At 38.9% G+C, this 22,522-nt stretch overlaps 1 protein-coding gene across 1 annotated transcript in view; it reads left to right on the top strand.

Annotated features, from left to right (window-relative positions):
* Positions 1 to 22,522, top strand: part of DPY19L3 (dpy-19 like 3 (C. elegans)) — an 85,700-nt gene that overhangs the window by 38,115 nt on the left and 25,063 nt on the right. The window contains exons 8-11 of the mRNA XM_008069415.2: positions 13,711 to 13,842; positions 15,842 to 15,943; positions 18,597 to 18,670; positions 19,143 to 19,301. Coding sequence (XP_008067606.2) covers positions 13,711 to 13,842; positions 15,842 to 15,943; positions 18,597 to 18,670; positions 19,143 to 19,301 — 467 coding nt within the window. The remainder of the gene's footprint in view (positions 1 to 13,710; positions 13,843 to 15,841; positions 15,944 to 18,596; positions 18,671 to 19,142; positions 19,302 to 22,522) is intronic.

Here is a 22,522-nt window from a genome sequence, read left to right as displayed (position 1 = left end):
AAAAAAAAAAAAAAAAAAAAAAATCAAAAATTAGTCGGATGTGGCAGCACACTCCTGTAATTCCAGCTACTTGGAAGGCTGAGGCGGAAGGATTGCCGGAGCCCAGCTGGTTGAGCCCTCCAGTCTGGTCGACAGAGTGAGACTCCAACTCAAAAAAAAAAAAAAAAATTATGGTATATCTGTAACAAAGAATTATATAACTATTAGTTCCCTCCCCTCATATGGAACAATATTTAACTAAATGTTCTGTATATTCATTCTTTAGAGCTTTTGCATTTGGGGGGGTAATAAATATGAATTTCTTTTAAAATTGTAAAACAGTAAAAGTTACTGTTTTGATACACATACACAAAATTTTAAAATAATGCAGCTATGTGTTGGTCTCCTCTCAAGAAGAGATTCTGCAGGACAGGAACCTCATCTGTTGCTATAGAACATAATACCTACTCAGTATTTATTGAATTAAAATTCTCAGTCCAAATATCTGATATAAATAAATAAATAAATAAATAAAATAACACAGCTAATTTATTTTATATTCAGTTTGAAGCTATGTTGATGTTAGAAATGATTATAAGTATTGGATTTCAAAGAAGAACATTATTCTAATGAAAAGATCCTGAGTTATAAAACCAAGTTGCTACTACCAGCTCTGAAAATAATTTGCTAGCTCTATAAGCTCAGGCAAGTGATTTAACTTTTTTGAGCTTTGATTTTGCGTTTTTTTTTTTAATTTTTATTTTAGAGATGTGGGGTATAATTCAGGATTAGGTATACAAATGGTCATTGTACAGGTAAAGTTTGGACCTCACTTTGGCCCCCATATCACCTGGTTTGAGATCAGGTATCCTTGTTGAGGAAGTGTGCACCCCTTGCTCCTTCCGCTGGCCGTTTCCCACATCTGCCAATCCCTTTCTTATAATATTATGATAATTGTTCAGGGTCCACTTATGAGTAAGAACGTGTGGTACTCAGTTCTTTGTTTTTGTGGTAGATCACTGAGTATTACAGACTCTAAATCTATCCAAGTTACAGCAAAGTTTATAATTTTGTCTTTCTTTATGGCTGCATAATATCCATCGTGTGTATGTACCACATTTTTTTAGTCCAGTCTACTTTCGATGGGCAGCACAGTTGGTTCCATGTTTTTGCTCTTGTAAATAGTGCTGCAATAAACATGCATGTGCAGGTAGTTTTTTAATAAATAAGAATTACTTCTCTGTAAACATGTCAAATGAAAAAGAGTCAGAATAATTGGCATAGAAAAGATTCATAGCTTGGTGTGGTGGTAAGAAGCAAAATCTTCTTCAGTACATTTGTCATCTTTTCATGAAAGATAGAAAACCCCTTACCAACAGAAACTCAAATTTCCAGTCAGAAATGTGAACAGAAGTTTAAAAAAAAAAAAAAAAGAACAGCAAACAGTATACTTTCGCTTCATTAAAGGTCAAAATGTGGAGGTTGATATCGTTTTCTTAACCCATTGTTGAAACAAGACAAATTAATGATAAATGTCTAAGAAATGGTTTTAAGTACTCCATATGGTTTCAGACAAGATGGAGTAGACAATACTTCTCCCTGTTCATCCCCAGAGTACAGTTAAAAACCCTGGACAATATATGTAAAACAAACATATGAAGAGTTTGAGAAGTGGAGAAAAGAAAGCAGACTAGAGACCTTGAGACCAGAGGGAAAATATGGAAGTGAGTTCCCTGGGTTTTCTTTTTGCCTCATATATCCTAGACTGGGTGCTGGGGCAGTCAGGAACCTAGAAATACCAGTGGACTCAGACAAAATATAAAAGGCCAAAGAAAAGCCTACTCTCTTTAGCAGAAGGACCAGAAGAGGGGAAACCTAGCAAGACAGAAAACTTTCAGACACTAAGTGCCCTATTCTAGTCAGATGCCACAGAAAAAGCTGTAGCCTCACTCCCATCTCCATCAGCAAAAGTTCAGTGTGGAGCCCAGACTTCTGCCCTCACCTAGCTATAACTAGGCACTCCTGGCTTCCTGCTAGGGCAATGTCAGAGAAGTCTAGTGGGGAGCCAGAACTTTCACCATCTCAGAGGTGCCATTGATGACCACATGGGGAGCCTGTACTTAACCCCCACTCAGTAGTAATGAGACATTCTATCCCCTCCCTGCCAGCAGGAAAGCTGGGACTCTAACCACCATCCAGAAGTTTAATAAGCTTTTCTTTCCTACTGTCCCATTCTACATTGTCAGTCAAGGCCATGTGAGAAGCCATAATGAGGCAGCCAGAATCATTGCAGAAGCCACAATCAGTGTAGCAGAGGCTTATAGCGATCCTGAACTCACTCGCCGTCATCCAGCAGTAAGGAGATACACCATCTCCCTGCCCCCCAGATGCCAGTGGAAGGTCCAGTAGGCACCCTGAACTTACGCCTCCTTCTGCAGGTAATGAAGCAGCACCCTTCTTTCCCCACTAGCATAGTGCTAGCATGGTGCTATGCTTTGAATGTTTGTGTTCCCGCAAAATCATATGCTGAAATCCTAACCCCCAAGGTGATTGTATTAGGAGACAGGGCTTTTAGGAGATAATTAGAGCCATTATCAAGTAAGACTAAGGGAGCTGTTTCACCCCTTTCACCATGTAAGGACACAGCAAGGAGGTGCCATCAGTGAACCAGGAAACAGATGCTTGTCAGACAGTGAATCTGCTGGTGCCTTGATGTTGGACCTCCCAACCTCCAGAACCCTGAGAAATACGTTTTTGTGTTGTTTTTAAGCTATCCAGGTTATAACATTTTGTTATAGCAGGCTGAACAGACTAAGACACATGGTGCCAGAGGAGGACTGCTAAAACAGTAGATTTAAATAAGATTGAGTCCCATGATATACTAGGATACAACTGAGTATTATCTCTTATACTAAGAATCAGGAAAATCTTTCTTGAGTGAAAAGAGACATTCAACAGATGCCCAGACACATAGAAATTGAAATTATCTGACAAGGAATTTAAAGCATTCATCATAAAAAATCTTTATTGAGTAATTACAAATATATTGAAACACATAAAAATACAAACTCAAAGCAAAGAAATAGAAACTACAAAGAAAAAGCAAGTGGAAATTCCAGATGTGAAAAATTCCAGTATCCAACATTTAAAACTCAGTGAATGGGCTCCATAGCAGAGTGAAGTGGTCTGAGGAAAGAATAAGTGAACTTGAAGATAAAACAATTTAGAAATTACCTCATCTGAATAAGAAAAAATACAATGGAAAACAAAATGAATACAGCCTCAAGGACTTGTGAGACAATAACAAAAAGTCTAAAATTCGTGTAATCAGGCAGAGCATGATGGAGAGTGCCTGTAATCTCAGCTACTTGGGAGGGTTGTTTGAGGCCAGGAGTTTGAGACAGCCTGAACAACACAGTAAAACCTCATTTCTAAAATATATATATATATATGTTTTTTGAGTTGGAGTCTCATTCCGTCGCCCAGACTGGAGTGCAGTGGCCACTCCCGGCCACCGCAGCCTCGACCTGCTGGGCTCCAGTGATCCTTCTGCCTCAGCCTTCCAAGTAGCTGGAACTACAGGCACGTGCTACCACACCCAGCTGATTTTTGATTTATTGTAGAGATGAGGTCTCGCCAAGTTGCCCAGGTGGGTCTCGAACCCGCGGGCTCAGGCAATCCACTCAATCTCCCAAAGCACAGGATTCCAGGCTGAGCCACCGAGCCCGGCTTTAAAAAATATTTTTAAATTTAGCTTGATTAAGGTGGCACATTGCCTATAGTCCTAGCAGTTTGGGAGACTGAAGCTGGAGGATTTCTTGAGCCCAGGAGTTCATGGCTACAGTGAGCTGTAATCACACCATTACACTCCAACCCAGGTAACAGAGCAAGATTCCATCTCTTAAAAAAATAAAAAGAGGAAGAATAAAATAAAGTAGAATAAAATTTATGTAATCAGAATCCCAGAAGGAGAAGAGAAAGAGTGTATGACTGAAAAGAATATTCAAATAAATACTTTTTAAAAAAATAACTAAAATTTTCCCAAGTTTAGCAAAAGATATAAACCTACAGGATTAAGAAGCTGAGCTAATGTCCAATAGGATAAATCCAAGTAGAATCACACCAAGACACATTATAATCAAACTTCTGGAGACTAGAGGTAAAGAAAAAAATCTTGAAAGTAGTCAGAGAAAAATGATACTTACCTATGGGGAAAAACTGATTTAAATGGCAATGGATTTCTCATAAAAAAAAAAAACCGTGGAGACAAGAAGGAAGTGGCACATTATTTTTCAGATGATGAAAAAAAAAAAAGAACAGCCAACCCAGAATCCTGTACCCAGTGAAAATAACCTTCAAGAATGAAGAAGAAATCGAAACATTCTCAGTGAAGGAAAACTAATAGAATTTGTTGCCAACAGGCCTATCCTAAAAGAATAGCTAAAAGAAGTTTTTGAAACAGAAAGGAAACGATAAAAGAAGGAATTTAAAAACAAGAAGAAAAAGGAGGCAATGCGGAGAGTAAAAATGTGAATAAATATAATAAACTTTCATTCTCTTGAGTTTTGAGGTTATATTTGATAACTGAAGCAAAAATTATAATGTTTTATGTAGTATTCATTGTATATAGAAGAAATAATTTAAGACAGAATATTATGAATGAGAAAGGCAAAGGGACTTAGATGGCAGTAAGATTTCTGTGCTTCACTCAAACTCGTAAAATGTTCACACTACTAGACTGTAATAAGTTATGAATGCATATTGTAATACCCAGAAGAGCCACTAAAAAAGTTTGTACAGAGATATACACCAAAAACACTATAGATAAATAAAAAATGGAATTCTAAGAATGTTCAGGTAACTCACAGGGAGGCAAGAAAAATGAAACAAAATAAACACAGATTAAAATAGCCAATTTAAGACCTAACATGGTAATAATTACCTTAAAGGTAATTATCTAAATAAACTCATTAAAAGAGCTGACAGAGTAGATTTAAAAGCATGACCCAACTCAAACACAACAATATAAGTAGATTGAAAGTAAAGAATGGAAAAAGATATATCATGCAACCATTAATCAAAAGGGAAGAGTAACTATATTAATATCAGATAAAGTAGACATGAGAGCAAAGAAGATTACTTGGACGGAGCAGGGTAAAAGAATCAGGCCAGCACTGTGGCTCACACCTGTAATCCCAGTACTTTGGGAGACCAAGGCAGGAGAATTGCTTGAGCTCAAGACCAGCCTGGGCAACATAGCAAGACCTTGTCTGTACAAAAAAATTTTTTTTTTAATTAGCCAGGTGTGGTGCCACGTACCTGTAGTCTCAGCTACGAAGGTTGAGGTGGAAAGATCACCTGAGCCCAGAAAGTTGAGGCTGCAGTGAGCCGCGATTGTGCCACTGAACTCTACCCTGTGTGACAGGGTGAGATCTCGACTGAAAAAAAAATGAAGGCCAGGCGCGATGGCCCACGCTTATAATCCCAGCACTTTGGGAGGCAAAGACCAGCAGATTACTTGAGCCCAGGAGTTCAAGACAAGCCTGAGAAACATGGCAATACCTTGTCTCTACAAAAAATCAAAAAAAATTAGCCAGACATGGTGGCATGAACCTGTAGTCCCAGCTACTCACAATGCTGAGGTGGAAGGCTCACCTGAGCCCAGGAAGTTGAGGCTGTTGTGAGCTGTGATTGTCATGATCCTGCCACTACACTCCAGCAGGCTGGGTGACAGTAAGACCCTGACTCAAAAAAAAAAAAAAAAAAGATCAATGCATCGAGAAGACATAGCAGTCCTAAATGTGTATGTACCAAACAACAAAATTGCAACATATGTGAAGCAAAAACTGACGGAACTGAAAGAAGAAAGGGACAAATCTACAATTGTAGTAAGAGACTTCAGTATTCTTCTCTAACAGTCGATAGAACACCAGACAGAAAATGATCAAGAATGTAGAATCCAACACACCATCAACCAACATAATCTTTTTAAAATTTCAGTATCTTTAAGAGTGCCATGGGTTTGTTTTTTTTTGAGTCGGGGTCTCACTCTGTCACTCATACTGGAATGCAGTGGCATGATCAGGGCTCACTGCGTTCTCCACCTCCTGGGTTCAGGTGATCCTTCTGCCTTGGCCTCCTGAGTAGCTGGACTACACTTTTGGTGGGAATGTAAATACATGCCACCACGCCTGGCTAATATTTTGATTTTTTTTTTTTTTGGTAGAGAAGAGGTCTCCTTATGTTGCCTAGGCTGGTCTTAGACTCCTGGGCTTAGGCATTCCTCCCACCTCAGCCTCAAAGTGCTGGGTTTACAAGCGTGAGCCTCTGTGCCTGGCATGGTTTTGGTTACAAGGATGAATTGTTAAGTGGTGAAATCTGGTCTAATGGTGTACCCATCACTCAAATAGTGTACATTGTACTCAGTAGATAGATTTTTCATCCTTTACTTCCCTCCCACCTTACCCCCTTCTGAGTCTCCAATGTCCATTATACCATTCTGTATGTCTTTTGGACCCATAATTTAGCTCCCATCTGCTTAAGTGAGAACATGTAGTATTTGGTTTTCTGTTTTATCAGTTACTCCACTTAGGAGAAAGCCCTCTATTTCCATCCAAGTTGCTGCACAGGATATTGTTTCATTCTGTTTTGTGGTTGAATAGTGTGTGTGTGTGTGTGTGTGTGTGTGTGTGTGTGTGTGTGTGTGTGTCGTTTTCTTCATCTTATCACTTGTTGAACACTTAGGTTGATTCTAAATCTTTGCAATTGTGAATTGTGCTGTGATAAACATACAAGTACAGGTGTCTTCTTTGTATAATGACTTCTTTTCCTTTGGGTAGATAACCAGTAATGGGATTGCTGGTTCAAATGAAGTTTCGCTCTTTGAGAAATCTCCACACTGTTTTTCATAGGTTGTACTAATTTACATTCCCACCAGTAGTGAAATTATCACTGCATCTGCAGCATCTATTGTTTTTTGACTTTTTAATAATGTCCATTGGGGTAAGGTGGTTTTAACTTGCAATTTCCCTGATGATTTGTGATGTTTTTTCATGTTTGTGGACCATTTGTTATCTTCTTTTGAGATATGTCTGTTCATGTTGTTTGCCCACTGTTTTTTGTTTTTTTTTTTTGAGTTGGAGTCTCACTCTGTCCCCCAGACTGGAGAGACTGGAGTGCAGTGGCCGCTCCCAGCCACTACAGCCTCGACCTGCTGGGCTCCGGCGATCCTTCCGCCTCAGCCTTCCAAGTAGCTGGAACTACAGGTGTGCGCTACCACGCCCGGCTAATTTTTGGATTTATTGTGGAGATGAGGTCTCGCCAAGTTGCCCGGGTGGGTCTGGAACCCGCGAGCTCAGGCAGTCCACTCACCTCAGCCTCCCAAGGCGCGGGATTACAGGCTGAGCCACCGAGCCCAGCGTTCGCCCACTTTTTAATGGGGTTATTTATTTATTTTCTTGCTGATTTGTTTGAATTCCTTGTAGATTCTGTATATTAGTCCTTTGCTGGATGTAGTTTGTGAATATTTTCTCCCACTCTGTAGGTTGTCTGTTTACTCTGCTGATTATTTCTTTTGTTATGCAGAAGCTTTTGGTTTAACTAAGTCTCATTTGTTGTTTTTGTCACATTTGTTTTAAGGCGTCTTAGATGTAAATTTTTTGCCTGGGACAGTATCTAGAAGCGTTTTTCCTAGGTTTTCTTCAGGAACTTTATGGTTTGGGGTCTTATATTTGAGTATTTAATCCATTTTGAGTTACATTTTATATATAGTGAAAGAGAGGGAGGGCGCCGAACACAGAAGTGGGGGCAGCTCCTGGTAGCGGGCCCAAGGGAGGAGGGCTGGGCACAGAGGAGGAGGACTAAGGAGGAGTGAGTGCCCCAGAGGGAGGTGGGGCTGGGACAGGCGTCCACCTGGTAGGACCCACGGGAGGGGCGGGAGTGGCGGGGCCTCCCGTCTCCACCTCAGCGATCCGGCATCTAGAGTGATGGCGGTTGCTTGCACAGCCCCAGTGAAGACCTGCTTTGGGAAATACATTCAGAAAGTGCCCTAAAGTTTCCCCTGCTGGAAAAACTGAAAAAGCAGGATTTATAACATTAGAATGAGTGAATAATTTGCTAAGATGTCAGAAAATAATAGTAAAAATATAGATGTAAGGCCCCCACCCATAAAAAAAGAGAGGAAAAGTCTGAAATCATTAATCTATAAACTGTCACCCTAAAAAATAAAAACGAGCCAGGCTCGGTGGCTCAGCCTGTAATCCCGCGCCTTTGGGAGGCTGAGGTGAGTGGATTGCCTGAGCCTGCGGTTTCGAGACCCGCCTGGGCAACTTGGTGAGACCTCATCTCTACAATAAATCAAAAAAATTAGCCGAGTGGGGTAGCGCGCACCTGAGTTCTGGCTACTTGGAAGGCTGAGGCGGAAGGATCGCTGGAGCCCAGCAGGTCGAGGCTGCAGTGGCCTGGAGTGGCCACTGCACTCCAACCTGGGCGACAGAGTGAGACTCCAACTCAAAAAAATAAATAAATAAAAGAAAAAAGAAAAAAGAAGCATCAGCAAGGGTACCTGCATAATCAGAGTTTGTATAACTAACACTGAGTTGTACCCCACATCTTTATAATAAATAAGTAAATAAACAATAAAAATAAAAAAGAGGCAGAATAAACCCAATACAAGCAGAAGGAAGAAAATAAAAGGATAAGAGCAGAAGTCAGTGATATTGGAAACATAAGAATAAAAGAATCAGTGAAATTTTAAAAAACCAGTTCTTTGAAAAGATTAGTTCAATTACAAACTTGTGGCGATAGCTGTAATTGCCTTGGAGAACTAAAACCTTTTCAATTTTAACAGGCTTTGATACTAAAGTTCTGAGTCTTTATGACACTACTTATATTTTAGCCAGTACAGCATAGTGGTAAAGAATACAGACTCTAGAACCAGACTACCTAGGCTTAAAATGAGTTATTTAGAGCCGGGCTGGGTGGCTCTGCCTGTAATCCCAGTGCTTTGGGAGGCTGAGGTGAGTGGATTGCCTGAGTCTTTGGGTTCAAGAGCCGCCTGGGCAACTTGGTGAGACCTCATCTCTATAATAAATTAAAAAATTAGCTGGGCGTGATAGCACGCGCCTGTAGTTCCGGCTACTTGGAAGGCTGAGACAGATTGCCGGAGCCCAGCAGTCGAGGCTGCGTTGGCCAGGAGCGGCCACTGCCCTCCAGTCTGGGTGACAGAGTGAGACTCCAATTCAGAAAAAAAAAAAATGAGTTATTTAGAGCAGTGCCTGATATTTTGTGAACGTTAAGCAAATGTTAACTGTAGTTATGCTCATGATTCATTGAAGAAAATTTCTGTTATTCAGTACAGAATGAATATATAGTTGACTTTGAATAGCACCACAGTTGGGTGTCCCCTCCATCCCCTGCACAATCAAAAATCCATGTATAACTTTTGATTCTCAAAAACTTAACTACTAATAGCCTACTGGTGACCAGAAGCCTTATCAATAACAAAACAATTAATCAGCACGTATTTTGTAAGTTATGCATTGTATACTATATTCTTACAATAAAGTAAGCTAGAGAAAAGAAAATGTTATTAGAATTATAAGGAAGAGAATATATATTCATTAAATGAAAGTGGATCATTATAAAGGTCTTCATTCTTGTTGTCTCAGTGTGAATTGAGTAGCCTGATAAGGAGGAGGAAAACAGGGTGTTGGGCTTCCTGTCCCAGGAGTGACAGAAGCAGAAGAAAATCCACATATACTTGGAAACGTGCAGCTCAACAACTGTATTATTGCTGCCTTGTTTCTATATTGTACTGTACTAATAGAAGCTGGGAAGGGATATCAACTGTTCCACTGTTAATCCAGGACTTTCTAATGTACAATACTGCTTAATTTACATTTTTGGCTGCTTACTAGCAATATTTTTCTTGAACCTAGAGTATCATTACATTTATAAAACTCTGCAATCTTGTTGTTACACAAACTGTCTCTTTTTCTAAGTTTATCCAGCATCAAAAAAAATACCCCTAAATAAAGGCAAAATAAATCTTTTGGCGGGGGGAAAGTGTTTGTAAATGAGTATCCTTAAAGAATTCCTACAAACCAATGAGAAAAACATTTACAAACCAATGAGAAAAGAGAACAAAGGACACAAACATTTCCTAGAAGGAATAGCATCAAAAAGAATTCAATATGTAGGTATATATTTAGCAAAGAAGGTATAGACTTGTATTCTGAACACTATAAAACATTTGAAAATATTAGAGGCCTAAATAAATTGAAAGATACGTTCTTGGATTAGAATACTTACTGTTCTTAAAATGGCAATACTCCCCAATTGAACTACAGATTCAACACATTCCCCCTCAGAATCCCAGGTAGGTTTTTTGCGAAAATTGACAAGCTGATCCTAAAATTCATATGGAAACACAAAGGACCCAGAATAGCTAAAACAATCTGGAAAAATAATAATAAAGTTGGGAGACTCAAACCGTCCAGTGTCAAAACTTACTACAAAGCCACAGTACTCAGGACAGTGTGATACTGGCGGAAGGGATAGCCAGAAATCAGTGGAATAGAATTGAGAGAAGAGAAGTAAACCCTCATAAAAAATAGACAATTGCTTTTCAGCAAGGGTGTGAAGATATAGAGAAAGAATAGTCTTTTCAACAAGTGGTGCTGGAATAACTGGATATTCACATGCAGAAGAACGAAGTCAGATCCCCTCCTCTCCCCATACATGCTAATTAATTTAAAATGTATAATAGACCTAAGTATAAGAGCTAAAAATATAAAACTTATAGAAGAAAACATAAGAATAACTCTTCATGACGTTGGAGTAGAACAAGTCTAATTCAAAAAGTACAAGTGACTAAAAAATATATATATTGGTGAATGGGACTTCATCAAAATTTAAAACTTCTGTGCTTCAAAGTCTTCCGTCAAGAAAGTCAAAAGGCAATCCATAGAGTGGGAGAGAATATTTGCCAATTATATATCTGATAAGGGACTTCCAGAATATCTAAAGAACTCATACCACTCCTTCAACAATAAAATATGGACAAAAGATGTGTATAAACATTTCTCCAAATAATATTTATAAATGTTCAATAAACAAATGACAAGATGCTCAACATCTCTGGCTATCAGAGCAATAAAGATCAAAACCACAGTGAGATACCACTTTATACCCACTCGTATGCCTAAGTTAAAAAAAAATAATAATGATGACAAATATTGTTGAGTATGTGGAGACATTGAAACTCTCACATGTTGATAGAATCGTAAAATGGTACAGTCACGTAGAAAAAACAGCCTTTCCTCAGATTTAAAGCGTAAGAGTTGCCACATGATGTGACAGTCCTACTCCTAGATATATATCCAAGGAAAGTGAAAATGTATATACCCATCAAAAACATGTGTAATATGATCACCACAGTGCGATTCATAGCCCGAAAGGGGAAACCACCCAAGTGCCCGTCAGCTGACGAACGGATAGACAAAATGTAGTATAGCCGTACGATCAGTACTATTCGGTGCAGGAGAATCCTGACACATGCTACAGCATGAATGAGACTCGAAGGCATCGTACTAAGTAAAAGAAGCCGTCACACAAAACCTCACTTTGCATCGTTCCACTTACATGGAATGTCCAGAATATGAAAATGTGTAGAGACAGTACATGAATGGTCACCGACGGCTGAGGGGAGGAGATAACGGCCAGTGATGGCATGTAAACTTGAGGTTTCTTCGAAGTAATGAGAATGTCTTAAAATTAGTCTGTGGTGATAGTTGCACAATGCTGTGACTATATCAAAAGTTGCAAATTGTGTAATTTAAATGAGTATGAAAGTATACAAATTATATCTGTGTTTTTTTTAATTGGGGTCTCATTCTGTCGCTCAGGCTGGAGTGCAGTGGCACATTCATAGCCACCACAACCTTGCCCTGCTGGGCTCGGGTGATCCTTCCACCTCAGCCTTCCAAGTAGCTGGAACCACAGGCATATGGCACCACACCCAACTAATTTTGTGATTTATTGTAGAGATGAGGTCTCACACCCCGAGGCTCAGACAGTCCTCTTGCCTCCACCTCCCAAAATCTGGGATTGCAGGTTTGAGCCACTGTGCCTGGTCTATAAATTATATCCTAATAAAACTATTAAAAAGAAAAAATGTTTTCATTCTCTAACCAGTAATTCTACTTTTAGAAATCTATCCTAAGGAAATGAATGTATTCATTCATTCCTTCAATATTTATTAAGGGACACTGTTCTAGTGGGCATTCTTTTAGGTGCTAGGGATACAGCAGTGAACGCAATAATCAAATATAATGACCTGAGGATTTTTTAAAAGGAAAGTTCAAAATAACATTAATAATGTAAAAAGCTAGAAGCACCTAAATGGTCCCACAGCAGACAAATAATGCTGTGTTGTGGAATGTTATATACCCATTTAAAATTCAAGTTTTCATAGAGTAACCATTGATGTGAGAAAATTCTGCTGTATAATGTGATATTAAGTGTTCTATATGACATATTGTACACTGCTGTGAAATTAATATTTCTATAGGTAATAGTGTTGGATTTTGACTCTAGAGCACACCTTTCTATCAGTTGGTGTCTTTTTTATGTTTTTCTGAGTTTTCTCTTTCTCCTACAGTAAGATACATTATCTTTATAATGCTAAAAACCATCAACATACATTTTCCTGAGTTTCCAATAATACCAAGCGAAAGCTCTGAACTGTTTCAATGCTTGATATGGGTTTGTTTCCCTTGAGGTTAAGAGAACAAAGCCGTGGGAACATCTGATTTGCTGCTGAATAAAACTGGTATTTTTTTCATAAGCCAATCTGAGTATGGAAATACCTAGTTTAAAAGAAGAAAATGAACAGGAAAGGTATCAACTCTTTATTAGGGACTGCCTTTTGTTCTTTGTGGTATTTTTTGTGTGTTCAAGTCGATTGCATTTTGCTTCTTTCAATGTCAACCTGTGAACAATTTTTATTACATCAGAGTTATCCTTAGTGAGCACTTATTACGTGCCAGCAGTTTAATGCATTACCATATCCGGTTGTTCTAAGAGACCTCGTAGCCACTTATGAGGAAAACATAATCATATCCCATTCACCAGGTGAACCACTAAGGTCACACAGCTGGTTTACACCAGAATCAGGACTGCAGGATACAAGTATTCCTGATGCCCAGGCTCATTTTCTCAGCCACTACCGGCTCTGATACTAAGAGGGGAAAACTGTGTTGCCAGAGGGGTTCTTAACCCAGCCCGGGGGTTCAGGCACACACATGCAGACAAAATGAAGCAATATATGACACAGTCCTAAAGTGTATAGTATGGAAAATTAGGACATGATGGAATGCAGTAAAGTACTTATTGTTGACTGTGAACAGTAACTGTAAATGAATTCAAAAGAAAACTGAAGATTACAAACGGTCCCAGAATACATTTATGCCATTGTTTGCTTCTTCTGCTTCTTATAATCCCTGTTCATTTCTCTTTTAATTAATGTTACAAGATTTAGAATGTTCTGTTAAAAGGTAAACAAACAGTTGGTATGTGTATTTTGTTTCCTTTTTTAGACTGCTTCTGGTAGCTGAGTGTGTTTTCTGCCTTATTTGTAACCTGAGATGTATTTGGCTAATGGCCAACGTGAAAGCATGAAGTGGTCTCTTGGTAAAATTTATTTAACCATCTAATCTTTGATTGTTGCAGGCAACATGGCTGTATGGTATACAGATAACAGGTTTACTCCTGGTCTGCATTCTTCAGTTTTTTAATTCCATGATTCTTGGATCATTGCTTATCAGTTTTAACCTTTCAGTATTAATTGCAAGAAAACTTCAGGTAGGACTTTTTTTGTCCTTTATCCAAGTAAACCTAAAACAAAAAAAGTGTGGTTCATTGAGCCTTATTTTCATACAGCATACAAGGGAAATTTATGAACCAATTCCCACTAGAAAGCACAAGTGGTATTGTTTGCTTTTTAAGTGTATGTTGCGCCATTCTGTTTCAAGCTTTCTGTTTGTTTGTTTGTTTGTTTTTTGAGTTGGAATCTCACTCTATCACCCAGACTGGAGTGCAGTGGCCGCTCCGGCCACCGCAGCCTCAACCTGCTGGGCTCCAGCGATCCTTCTGCCTCAGCCTTCCAAGTAGCTGGAGCTACAGGCATGCGCTACCACGCCTGGCTAATTTTTGGATTTATTGTAGAGATGAGGGCTCACCAAGTTGCCCTCATCCGCGGGTCAGGCAATCCACCCACCTCAACCTCCCAAAGCGCGGGATTACAGGTTGAGCCACCAAGCCCAGCTTGTTTCAAGCTTTCTGAGGTCATAGTCATCCCTTTGTTCTGACAGTTATACTAATTTAGAGAACTGGAAGTTTACTTCAGGGATTAGCCGAAGATGCTTCGTTGACTGTCACTGATTTGAAGTTGCAATAAAAGAGAAAAATTTTTAACTTTTGTGTGTGTGAACTCAGGATTGAGAAGAATCTGTTACCTGTGTGAAGGTGTTCACCACAGTTGTTCAAGTTGGTGGACACCTTATTGTTTTTCATGTAGTAACACTACTTTTTTTCCATCCTTTCATAGCATGTTACCTATTTTAAGTGAATTGCAATTAACTCTGTTTTGAAAATTTTCAGGATCCAAATAAATACCTTTAAAAATAATGGGACATTTCCTAGGGTATTGTAAAATATGTTTGAAAACATCGGCCTAATCTTTTGCCTTTGCTATATAATTAAACTTCTTACATTCACATGAAATTTGAGTCATTTGTTTTTGCCTTAAATTTTAACAAAGTCTGTTTTAAATATTTATATGCTATAAACATTTCTACTTTAAGAAGGATAAGTTCTTTTAAGGAAAATTTGTTGTCTTTTGAGTGAGAATTGCTGAGGATAAACTGTAATCAAGATCTTTTTTTTAAACCAGACTTTTAGCTGACTGTTAGAAACAGCACTTCAGTCTGGGCATGGTGACTCACACCTGTCATCCTAACACTTTGGAAGACTGACATGGAAGGGTCGCCTGAGGCCAGGAGTTTGAGACCAGCTTGGGCAACATAGCAAGACCCCCTTCTCTACTAAAAATAAAAATTAAAAAATTAACCAGACATGGTGCCACATGTCTGCAGTCCTAGCTACTTGGGAGGCAGAGGTGAGAGGATTACTTGAGCCCAGGAGTTTGAGGCTACAGTGAGCTATGATTGCACCACTGTGTGCCAACCTGGATGACAGAGTGAGACCCTGTCTCTACAAAAACAATCAAAAAACATTAGCTCTTATTCATCTTTTTAGCCTTAATTGTAAGTGATGTTCATATTTGAACTCCTTAGATGATATTATATTTTTTGGTATATAGTTACCTGAAGATTCTGAGAAAACTAGTATATATCAAAGAGCACAATTCATTTTTTCATGTTGTTAAGTCTTTAATTGGGGTATAGATATGTCTGTGATATATGAATTAATAGATAAATAATGTAATGATTTGTTCAGTCAGCATTTTCTGAGTACCTTCCAAGTGGCAGACCCCAATACTCTGCTGGTGAAGTCCTTGAAAAACAAAAACTCTGTTGCAAAGGTCTTTCAAAAAAAAAAAAAAAAAGACTAGGACACATTTATTCATCTGATGAAGTTTATTATTAAGGGATTCATTTACTACTAGAAAATTTACAGACATTAAGACAGTGTAACCTCATGAAGATTAGGTTATATTTCCAATTATTTTTCCTTTATATTGTATAATCCAGTGTTTTACATCCTTAAGTAATCTCATTGTCAATGTTTATGTAGTTATGTTAAAGTTGAAGAATTAAAACACAACTCTTTTAATTTCTAGAAAAATCTGAAAACTGGAAGCTTCCTTAATAGACTTGGGAAACTTTTGTTACATTTATTTGTGGTTTTATGTTTGACACTTTTTCTCAACAACATAATTAAGGTAAGTTAATAAAGTGACATATTTAATGTATTTTTTAAATTAACTTTTAGCATTGTAGATAATTTCTGAAACTTTTCATATATATTTTAATATATATAGATATATGTGTATATATAGATACATATTTTTTTTTAGTGGGAATCTCACTCTGTCACCCCAGCTGAAGTGCGGTGGCATGCTCATGGCTACCACAGCCTCGATCTGCTGGGCTCAGGTGATCCTTCCATCTTAGCCTTCCAAATAGCTGAAACTACAAGTGTGCACCACCATACCCAGCTAACTTTTTGATTTATTGTAGAGACCAGATCTTGCCAAGTTGCCCAGGCTAATCTTCAAACCCCTGAGCTCAGGCAATCCTCTCACCTCCACCTCCCAAAGTGTTTGGATTGTGCCTGGCTTTTTGAAACTTTCAATTTTAAATTCTTGCTTTATACAGTAAATTAGCATCACTGAAGTTACTAGCTTCACTTTAAACAGGCTTTGTTTTAACTTTGTCTTAGTAACAAGGATTATTTTGTTGATTTTTGTCACTGATTTCTATTCACTCTTCAGCGTGTTCTACCTTAAACTCACTCACCTTTTAAGTTATTAACCTTTCTAGAAGTTCAACTTTAAAAGCATTAAATAAATACTTCTGTAAATTCAAAAACTCTACTTTTTAGGACCATAGTATACACAGTTTTCTATACAATCACTGTTTAGTACACTATGGTACTAAAAAATATGACATGATTTTTATGGAGCTCAGGTAATAAGTAAACGGTCTTGCTATCCCATTCCTGCTAGGAAAGAGTTGGACTCATTTTCCCTAACATTTAACTAACTTATATTTAACAACTTAAATTTAATGAGCAGAATAACTCATTTAGAAACTTAAGTAGGTATCTAGTTGTTATATGTCCAGCAGATACTTTGCTAAGATTTTTTTTTTTTTTTTTTGAGTTGGAGTCTCGCTCTGTCACCCAGACTGGAGTGCAGTGGCCACTCCCGGCCACCGCAGCCTCAACCTGCTGGGCTCTGGTGATCCCTCCAGCCTTCCAAGTAGCTGGAACTACAGGCACGCACTACCACACCCAGCTAATTTTTTATTTGTTGTAGAGACGAGGTCTCACCAAGTTGCCTGGGTGGGTCTCAAACCCACAGGCTCAGGCAGTCCACTCGTCTCAGCCTCTCAAAGTGCTGGAATTACAGGCTGAGCCACCAAGCCTGACCATTTTGCTAAGATTTTTTAAGTGTTCAGTATTTTTACCAGGAACTTTTTTTTTTTTGAGAGCAGCCTTCACGTAAGTGCTTAGACCTTGCTCTCCCCTTTATTTTCATGCTGGAGCAAAGCTACAATGATTTCTTTGGATGGTCGTGCCCCTTCTTAGAAAGCTGGGCTCGGAAGAGGAGCCATCTGCAGTGTAGCCGCCTCCTCCTCTGTAAGAGAATGGTAGTTCTGGTCCCTGTCTGTTGACTTTCATAGGAAAAAAAAGACTATTCACTCAGTCAGCCACGTTACATACCTTGTTCCAGGTCCTTGTCTCTAACTGTGTTCTCAAACTCTGTATACTTCATTGCATATCACTTATTTGATTGGAGCATTCAGCATTTTTGTGGAAGATTAACTGAGAGACATGCAGTTCATCCATTTGCCTTCTTGACATACTCAGTTATCTGATCTTGGATTAAACCAGCTAGCAGAGAGCTACATTCCTGGACCACCACCTTCTGACTCCCCGTGGAATAACATCTGTGAATTGCACTTGATATTTTTCCAGTGATCTACAATGAGAGGACTTAGAAAAAATAGTCTGAAATGCCTTGCTGTTTTTGCTATACTCAAGGGAAAAATTTCTCTTGAGTCTCTGTTCTAGGTCTGTCATGCTGTCTTCTGAGCATCTGGTTTGTTTTACTCTTATGACCCTGTGAGTAACATAAATGCATTTATCTCCCTCCTTGCATTTGCTGCTAGAATGCACAAGACCAGATTTGTGGCTCATCTCTAATGAATATATTGTGTGTACTGATCTCAATTCTAGCTTTATACATTTTTTAATCTATCTTCATTTTTTTTTCTGGTAGAATTTGTTCACCACTTATGTCATGGATTTTTTAAGCCATAATTTAAAAATAAAATTGTTAATTAAAATTCTCATCACTGATGATGAGCACTGGCACTTGTCTGTCCACCTCTTAAGGGTCTACTGTCTTGAATTGTCTTTGAGTGAATGAGTCTTGCATCAGTGTATCTGCAGATCAAAAGCCCAAAGCCAAACAGGCTTTGTGGGCTGTATCTGTCTGAGGTTTCCGATCATTGTATTGTTGGTTTTCTGGTCTGAAAACTTGTATTCACCGTGCTTCAGCCTTTTCCTTTTCCCAAAAACCAAAAAAGCTCATCTTTTATTACCTATTTTGCATATTTAACTTATGCATAAGATTTTTTTGAATAAGGGATTATGCTAAAAATGGGGGGGGGGAGAGGAAGGAGTTTGAAAGTCCCTGCTTTAGAATTCCTCAATTCTGAGAACTACTGTGAACATGTGCTAATTTTATACACACATACACACACTCCTGTGAAATTGGACACTGAATATACATATTCAAGGGGAAATTATCGGGAAACCATGCCCAAGGCACTAACAGCGATTTTTGTTTTCTCTCTCCCCAATAGAAAATTCTTAACCTGAAGTCAGATGAGCACATATTTAAATTTCTAAAGGCAAAATTTGGGCTTGGAGCAACAAGGTATGGCTGAATTGAAGATCTGTGTTTGCCATTTTATATCGAGTCAGCAGAGACTTTTTTTTTTTTGAGTTGGAGTCTCACTCTGTTGCCCAGACTGGAGTGCAGTGGCCGCTTTCGGCCACCGCAGCCTCGACCTGCTGGACTCCGGCGATCCTTCCACCTCAGCCTTCCAAGTAGCCGGAATTATAGACATGCGCTACCACGCCCGGCTGATTTTTTAATTTATTGTAGAGATGAGGTCTCGCTGCCCAGGCGGGTCTCGAACCCGCGGGCTCAGGCAATCCACTCACCTCAGCCTCCCAAAGGTGCGGGATGACAGGCTGAGCCACCGAGCCCGGCTAGCAGAGACTTTAAAAGTTAAGTTGCCGTAGTGCCTTCAACTATTCATGACAGACTCACTTTGAGGAAATATATAATGTAGTTTCCTTGCCTTGTATTGAATTTAATACTTTGCTTTCCATTTGTTCCCTAGGGATTTTGATGCAAATCTCTATCTGTGTGAAGAAGCTTTTGGTCTTCTGCCTTTTAATACATTTGAAAGGCTTTCCGATACTCTGCTTTTTTATGCTTACATGTTTGTTCTGTTCATCACAGTGATTGCAGCATTCGTTGTTGCCTTTCAAAATCTCAGGTATGGCATATTTCAGAAGTCTAAAGCTCTGCTTTTATGAACTCGTTCTATGTTGCAGAAGAATTGCTTACTGGAAATCAAAATACCAGATGCAGAACAGAGTAGGAGTATTCATCTTAAACGGAGGCCATACCTAGTTTAGAGTGAACTCCATTCTCAATAATGCAGAGACAACAAAGAGTAATGGTCACAGTGCAAACTAGTCTGGGTTTAAGTCGTGGCTTGCATACTTGGAAGCAAAGTGATCTTTGAGCCAGTTATGTAATCTTTCAGTATTTATCTTTCCTTATCTGTAGAATGGGAATACTAAGAGTACTTACTCTATAGGATTTTGTGAAAAATAAATAAGTCAAAACAACATACATTTTTTTTTTGAATTGGAGTCTCACTCTGTTGCCCAGACTGAAGTGCAGTGGCATGCTCCCAGCCACCGCAGCTGGAACTACAGGCGCGTACTACCACGCCTGGCTAATTTTTGATTTATTGTAGAGACAAGGTCTCGCCCACTTGTCCGGGCTGGTCTCAAACCCACAGACTCGGGAAATCCATTCACCTCAGCCTCCCAAAGTGCTGGGATTACAAGCTGAGCCACTGAGCCCAACCCATAAAATACTTGAAGTAGTGTCTTGTGCCTAGAATATTTTATGGATGTAAACTATCATTAGTTAGTATTATTTTTACTGTTGACTCATAAGTCTCTTTTTTGTTCCCATTATTGGTATTCTGTGTTTTTCTGCCTTCTTTCTCTAGCTACTTTTAAAAAAATTTCTCGTGAAATATCAAGAGTTAATTATTGTTCATTTTTGCTTTTGCTTTTTGTTTCAGGACTCAAAGTTGGAGTGTACCCTAATTACTAGTATCCACTAAAAGTTTTAAATAACTGCCAGTTCTTTTAAACTTAGTATGTCTATTAATCTGAAAGAAAACATCAAGGAGTATAAAGCCTTTTTAAAAACTTGTACAACACCTACCTATCAAGCTGGTGGGGATTTGCGTTTACTATGTATATTAGATGGAAAGAAAATTAAACGTGAGAAGTTGAAGCTACTTTCCGTTGTAAAAATTTAATGAAGCTGACAAGGAAGCCCTTGTTCTGTATAGCTACCTTGCCAGTTAAGGTGCTGGTGAACTCTGACTCACAGCCACAAGGGCTGTCATTAAAATGATTCCAGATTAGTTGAGATGCTTTATGATTATTGAGAATGAAGCAACATTGAACCATGAAAATATTTCACTGACTATAAACTATTTTAGTATCTTTCAGAAGTGTTCTTTTTTCTACCTCACCCAAGATAAAATTTAGCCCTGTGAAAATGGATGGAAATTATGCTAGGCAGTGTAACTTAATATTATTCCAGACAGACCAAGTGTCAACAGGATGCTAGACCGCATGCAAAGCAGGAAGTTTAGTTGGCCTGCGGTGTCTTTGTGAAAGTGTCTGCCATGCTCAGTGTGAATCCATGACCCGTCTTGCAAGCTGACTTGGTGTATGGTCACAGCCAAAGGCTTTAGAGCATCCTCATCCCCCAGATCGGGATCTTAGGACTTTATGAGAGGAAAAGCATTGCATTAAGGTAGCCAAGGAATCAAGCTCAGTCACATGTCGCTTAACAATGAGAACGTGTTCTGAGAAGTGCCTTTCTAACTGATTTTGTCATTGTGTGAACAGCATAAAGAGCACTTACACAAACCTAGCTTGCATCGCCTGCTGCACACCTAAGCTATATGCTGTAGTCTATTGTTCCTAGGCTACAAACCTGTATAGCGTGTTACTGTACTGAATGCTGTAGACAGTTGAAACACAATGGTCCATATTTATGTATCAAGCATATCTAAATATAGAAAAGGTACAGTAAAAATATATAAAGATTGAAAAATAAAAGATACACCTACATAGGGCACTTACCAGGAATGGAGCTTACAGGACATATCTAAATATAGAAAAGGTACAGTAAAAATATGACATAAAGATTGAAAAATAAAAGATACACCTACATAGGGCACTTACTAGGAGTGGAGCTTACAGGACTGAAAGTTCTGAGTGAGTCAGTGAGTAAATGTGAAGGCCTGGGACGTTACTGTATAGTATTACAGAGTTCATAAACACTGTGCACTTAGGATGTACTACATTTATTTTTAAAATAAAGTAATTGGGCTATGACATTATGGACGAGATTGAGTATGTTCAGGGTGCCGTAGACAGGCTGTTTTGTTACAACAACGATGATGTCACCAGGTAATAGGAATTTTTCAGCTCCATTATAATTTTATGGGACCAGTGTCGTATACATGGTCCTTCGTTGACTAAATTGTCGTTATGAGGCACATGGCTGTATCTTAATATGAATTAACTTTAAGTAACTTGAAGGGTATCTTATCAGTGCCAAGTATTTAAGTTATTTCTGCAGTTTTAATACTAGGAAGGATGATACTGTCACATTTATACAACACATCTGCATTAGTGTGAAGGATAAATCAAAAAGACACTGTGTTCTATATACATGGGATTAATAAAAGACTTCCCCTTGCCTAGGGTACAGGAGAAGTATTGCAGAATTCTCCCAGGTACCAAGGGAAGATAAGTGCATATGTTCTCCTTGTCTGGAGTAACCTTTTAGTATCATTATGGAAGCCAGTGTTTGAGTTGTAATATTTAACATTTAAGTAAAGATTACCACCAATGGTGAAAACTGCCTTGGAGTATCACTTTATTTTAATTAATTATTTATTTATTTATTTATTTTGAGTTGGAGTCTCACTCTGTCGCCCAGAGTGAGACTCTGCAGGGGTCGGCCACCACAGCCTCGACCTGCTGGGCTCTGGCGATCCTTCCGCCTCAGCCTTCCAAGGAGCTGGAACTACAGGCACACGCTACCATGCCCGGCTAATTTTTTGATTTATTGTAGAGATGAGGTCTCGTCTGCCCAGGCGCGTCTCAAACCCACGGGCTCAGGCCATCCACTCATCTCAGCCTCCCATGGCACGGGATTGCAGGCTGAGCCACCAAGCCCGGCTTAGAGTATCATTTTAAACTTCCTATGTATCCATGGTAGTGAGAAGAGAATTTCTAGGAAATAAAATTATCCAGTTACAAAGAGAAGCAGCAAGCATATTCCTTTCTGTTGAATGTGCATGAAGGATCAGTAAGGCCATAATGAAAGTAATATTTTTACCTTAAACTGGCAACCCTCACTGTTGTTGCCTTTTCCGCTCAACAGCAA

The sequence above is a fragment of the Carlito syrichta genome, unplaced genomic scaffold (assembly GCF_000164805.1).
Source record: "Carlito syrichta isolate Samal-C Ts95f unplaced genomic scaffold, Tarsius_syrichta-2.0.1 Scaffold312007, whole genome shotgun sequence".
Taxonomy (NCBI): domain Eukaryota; kingdom Metazoa; phylum Chordata; class Mammalia; order Primates; family Tarsiidae; genus Carlito; species Carlito syrichta.
This window is presented reverse-complemented; position numbering and strand designations above follow the sequence as displayed.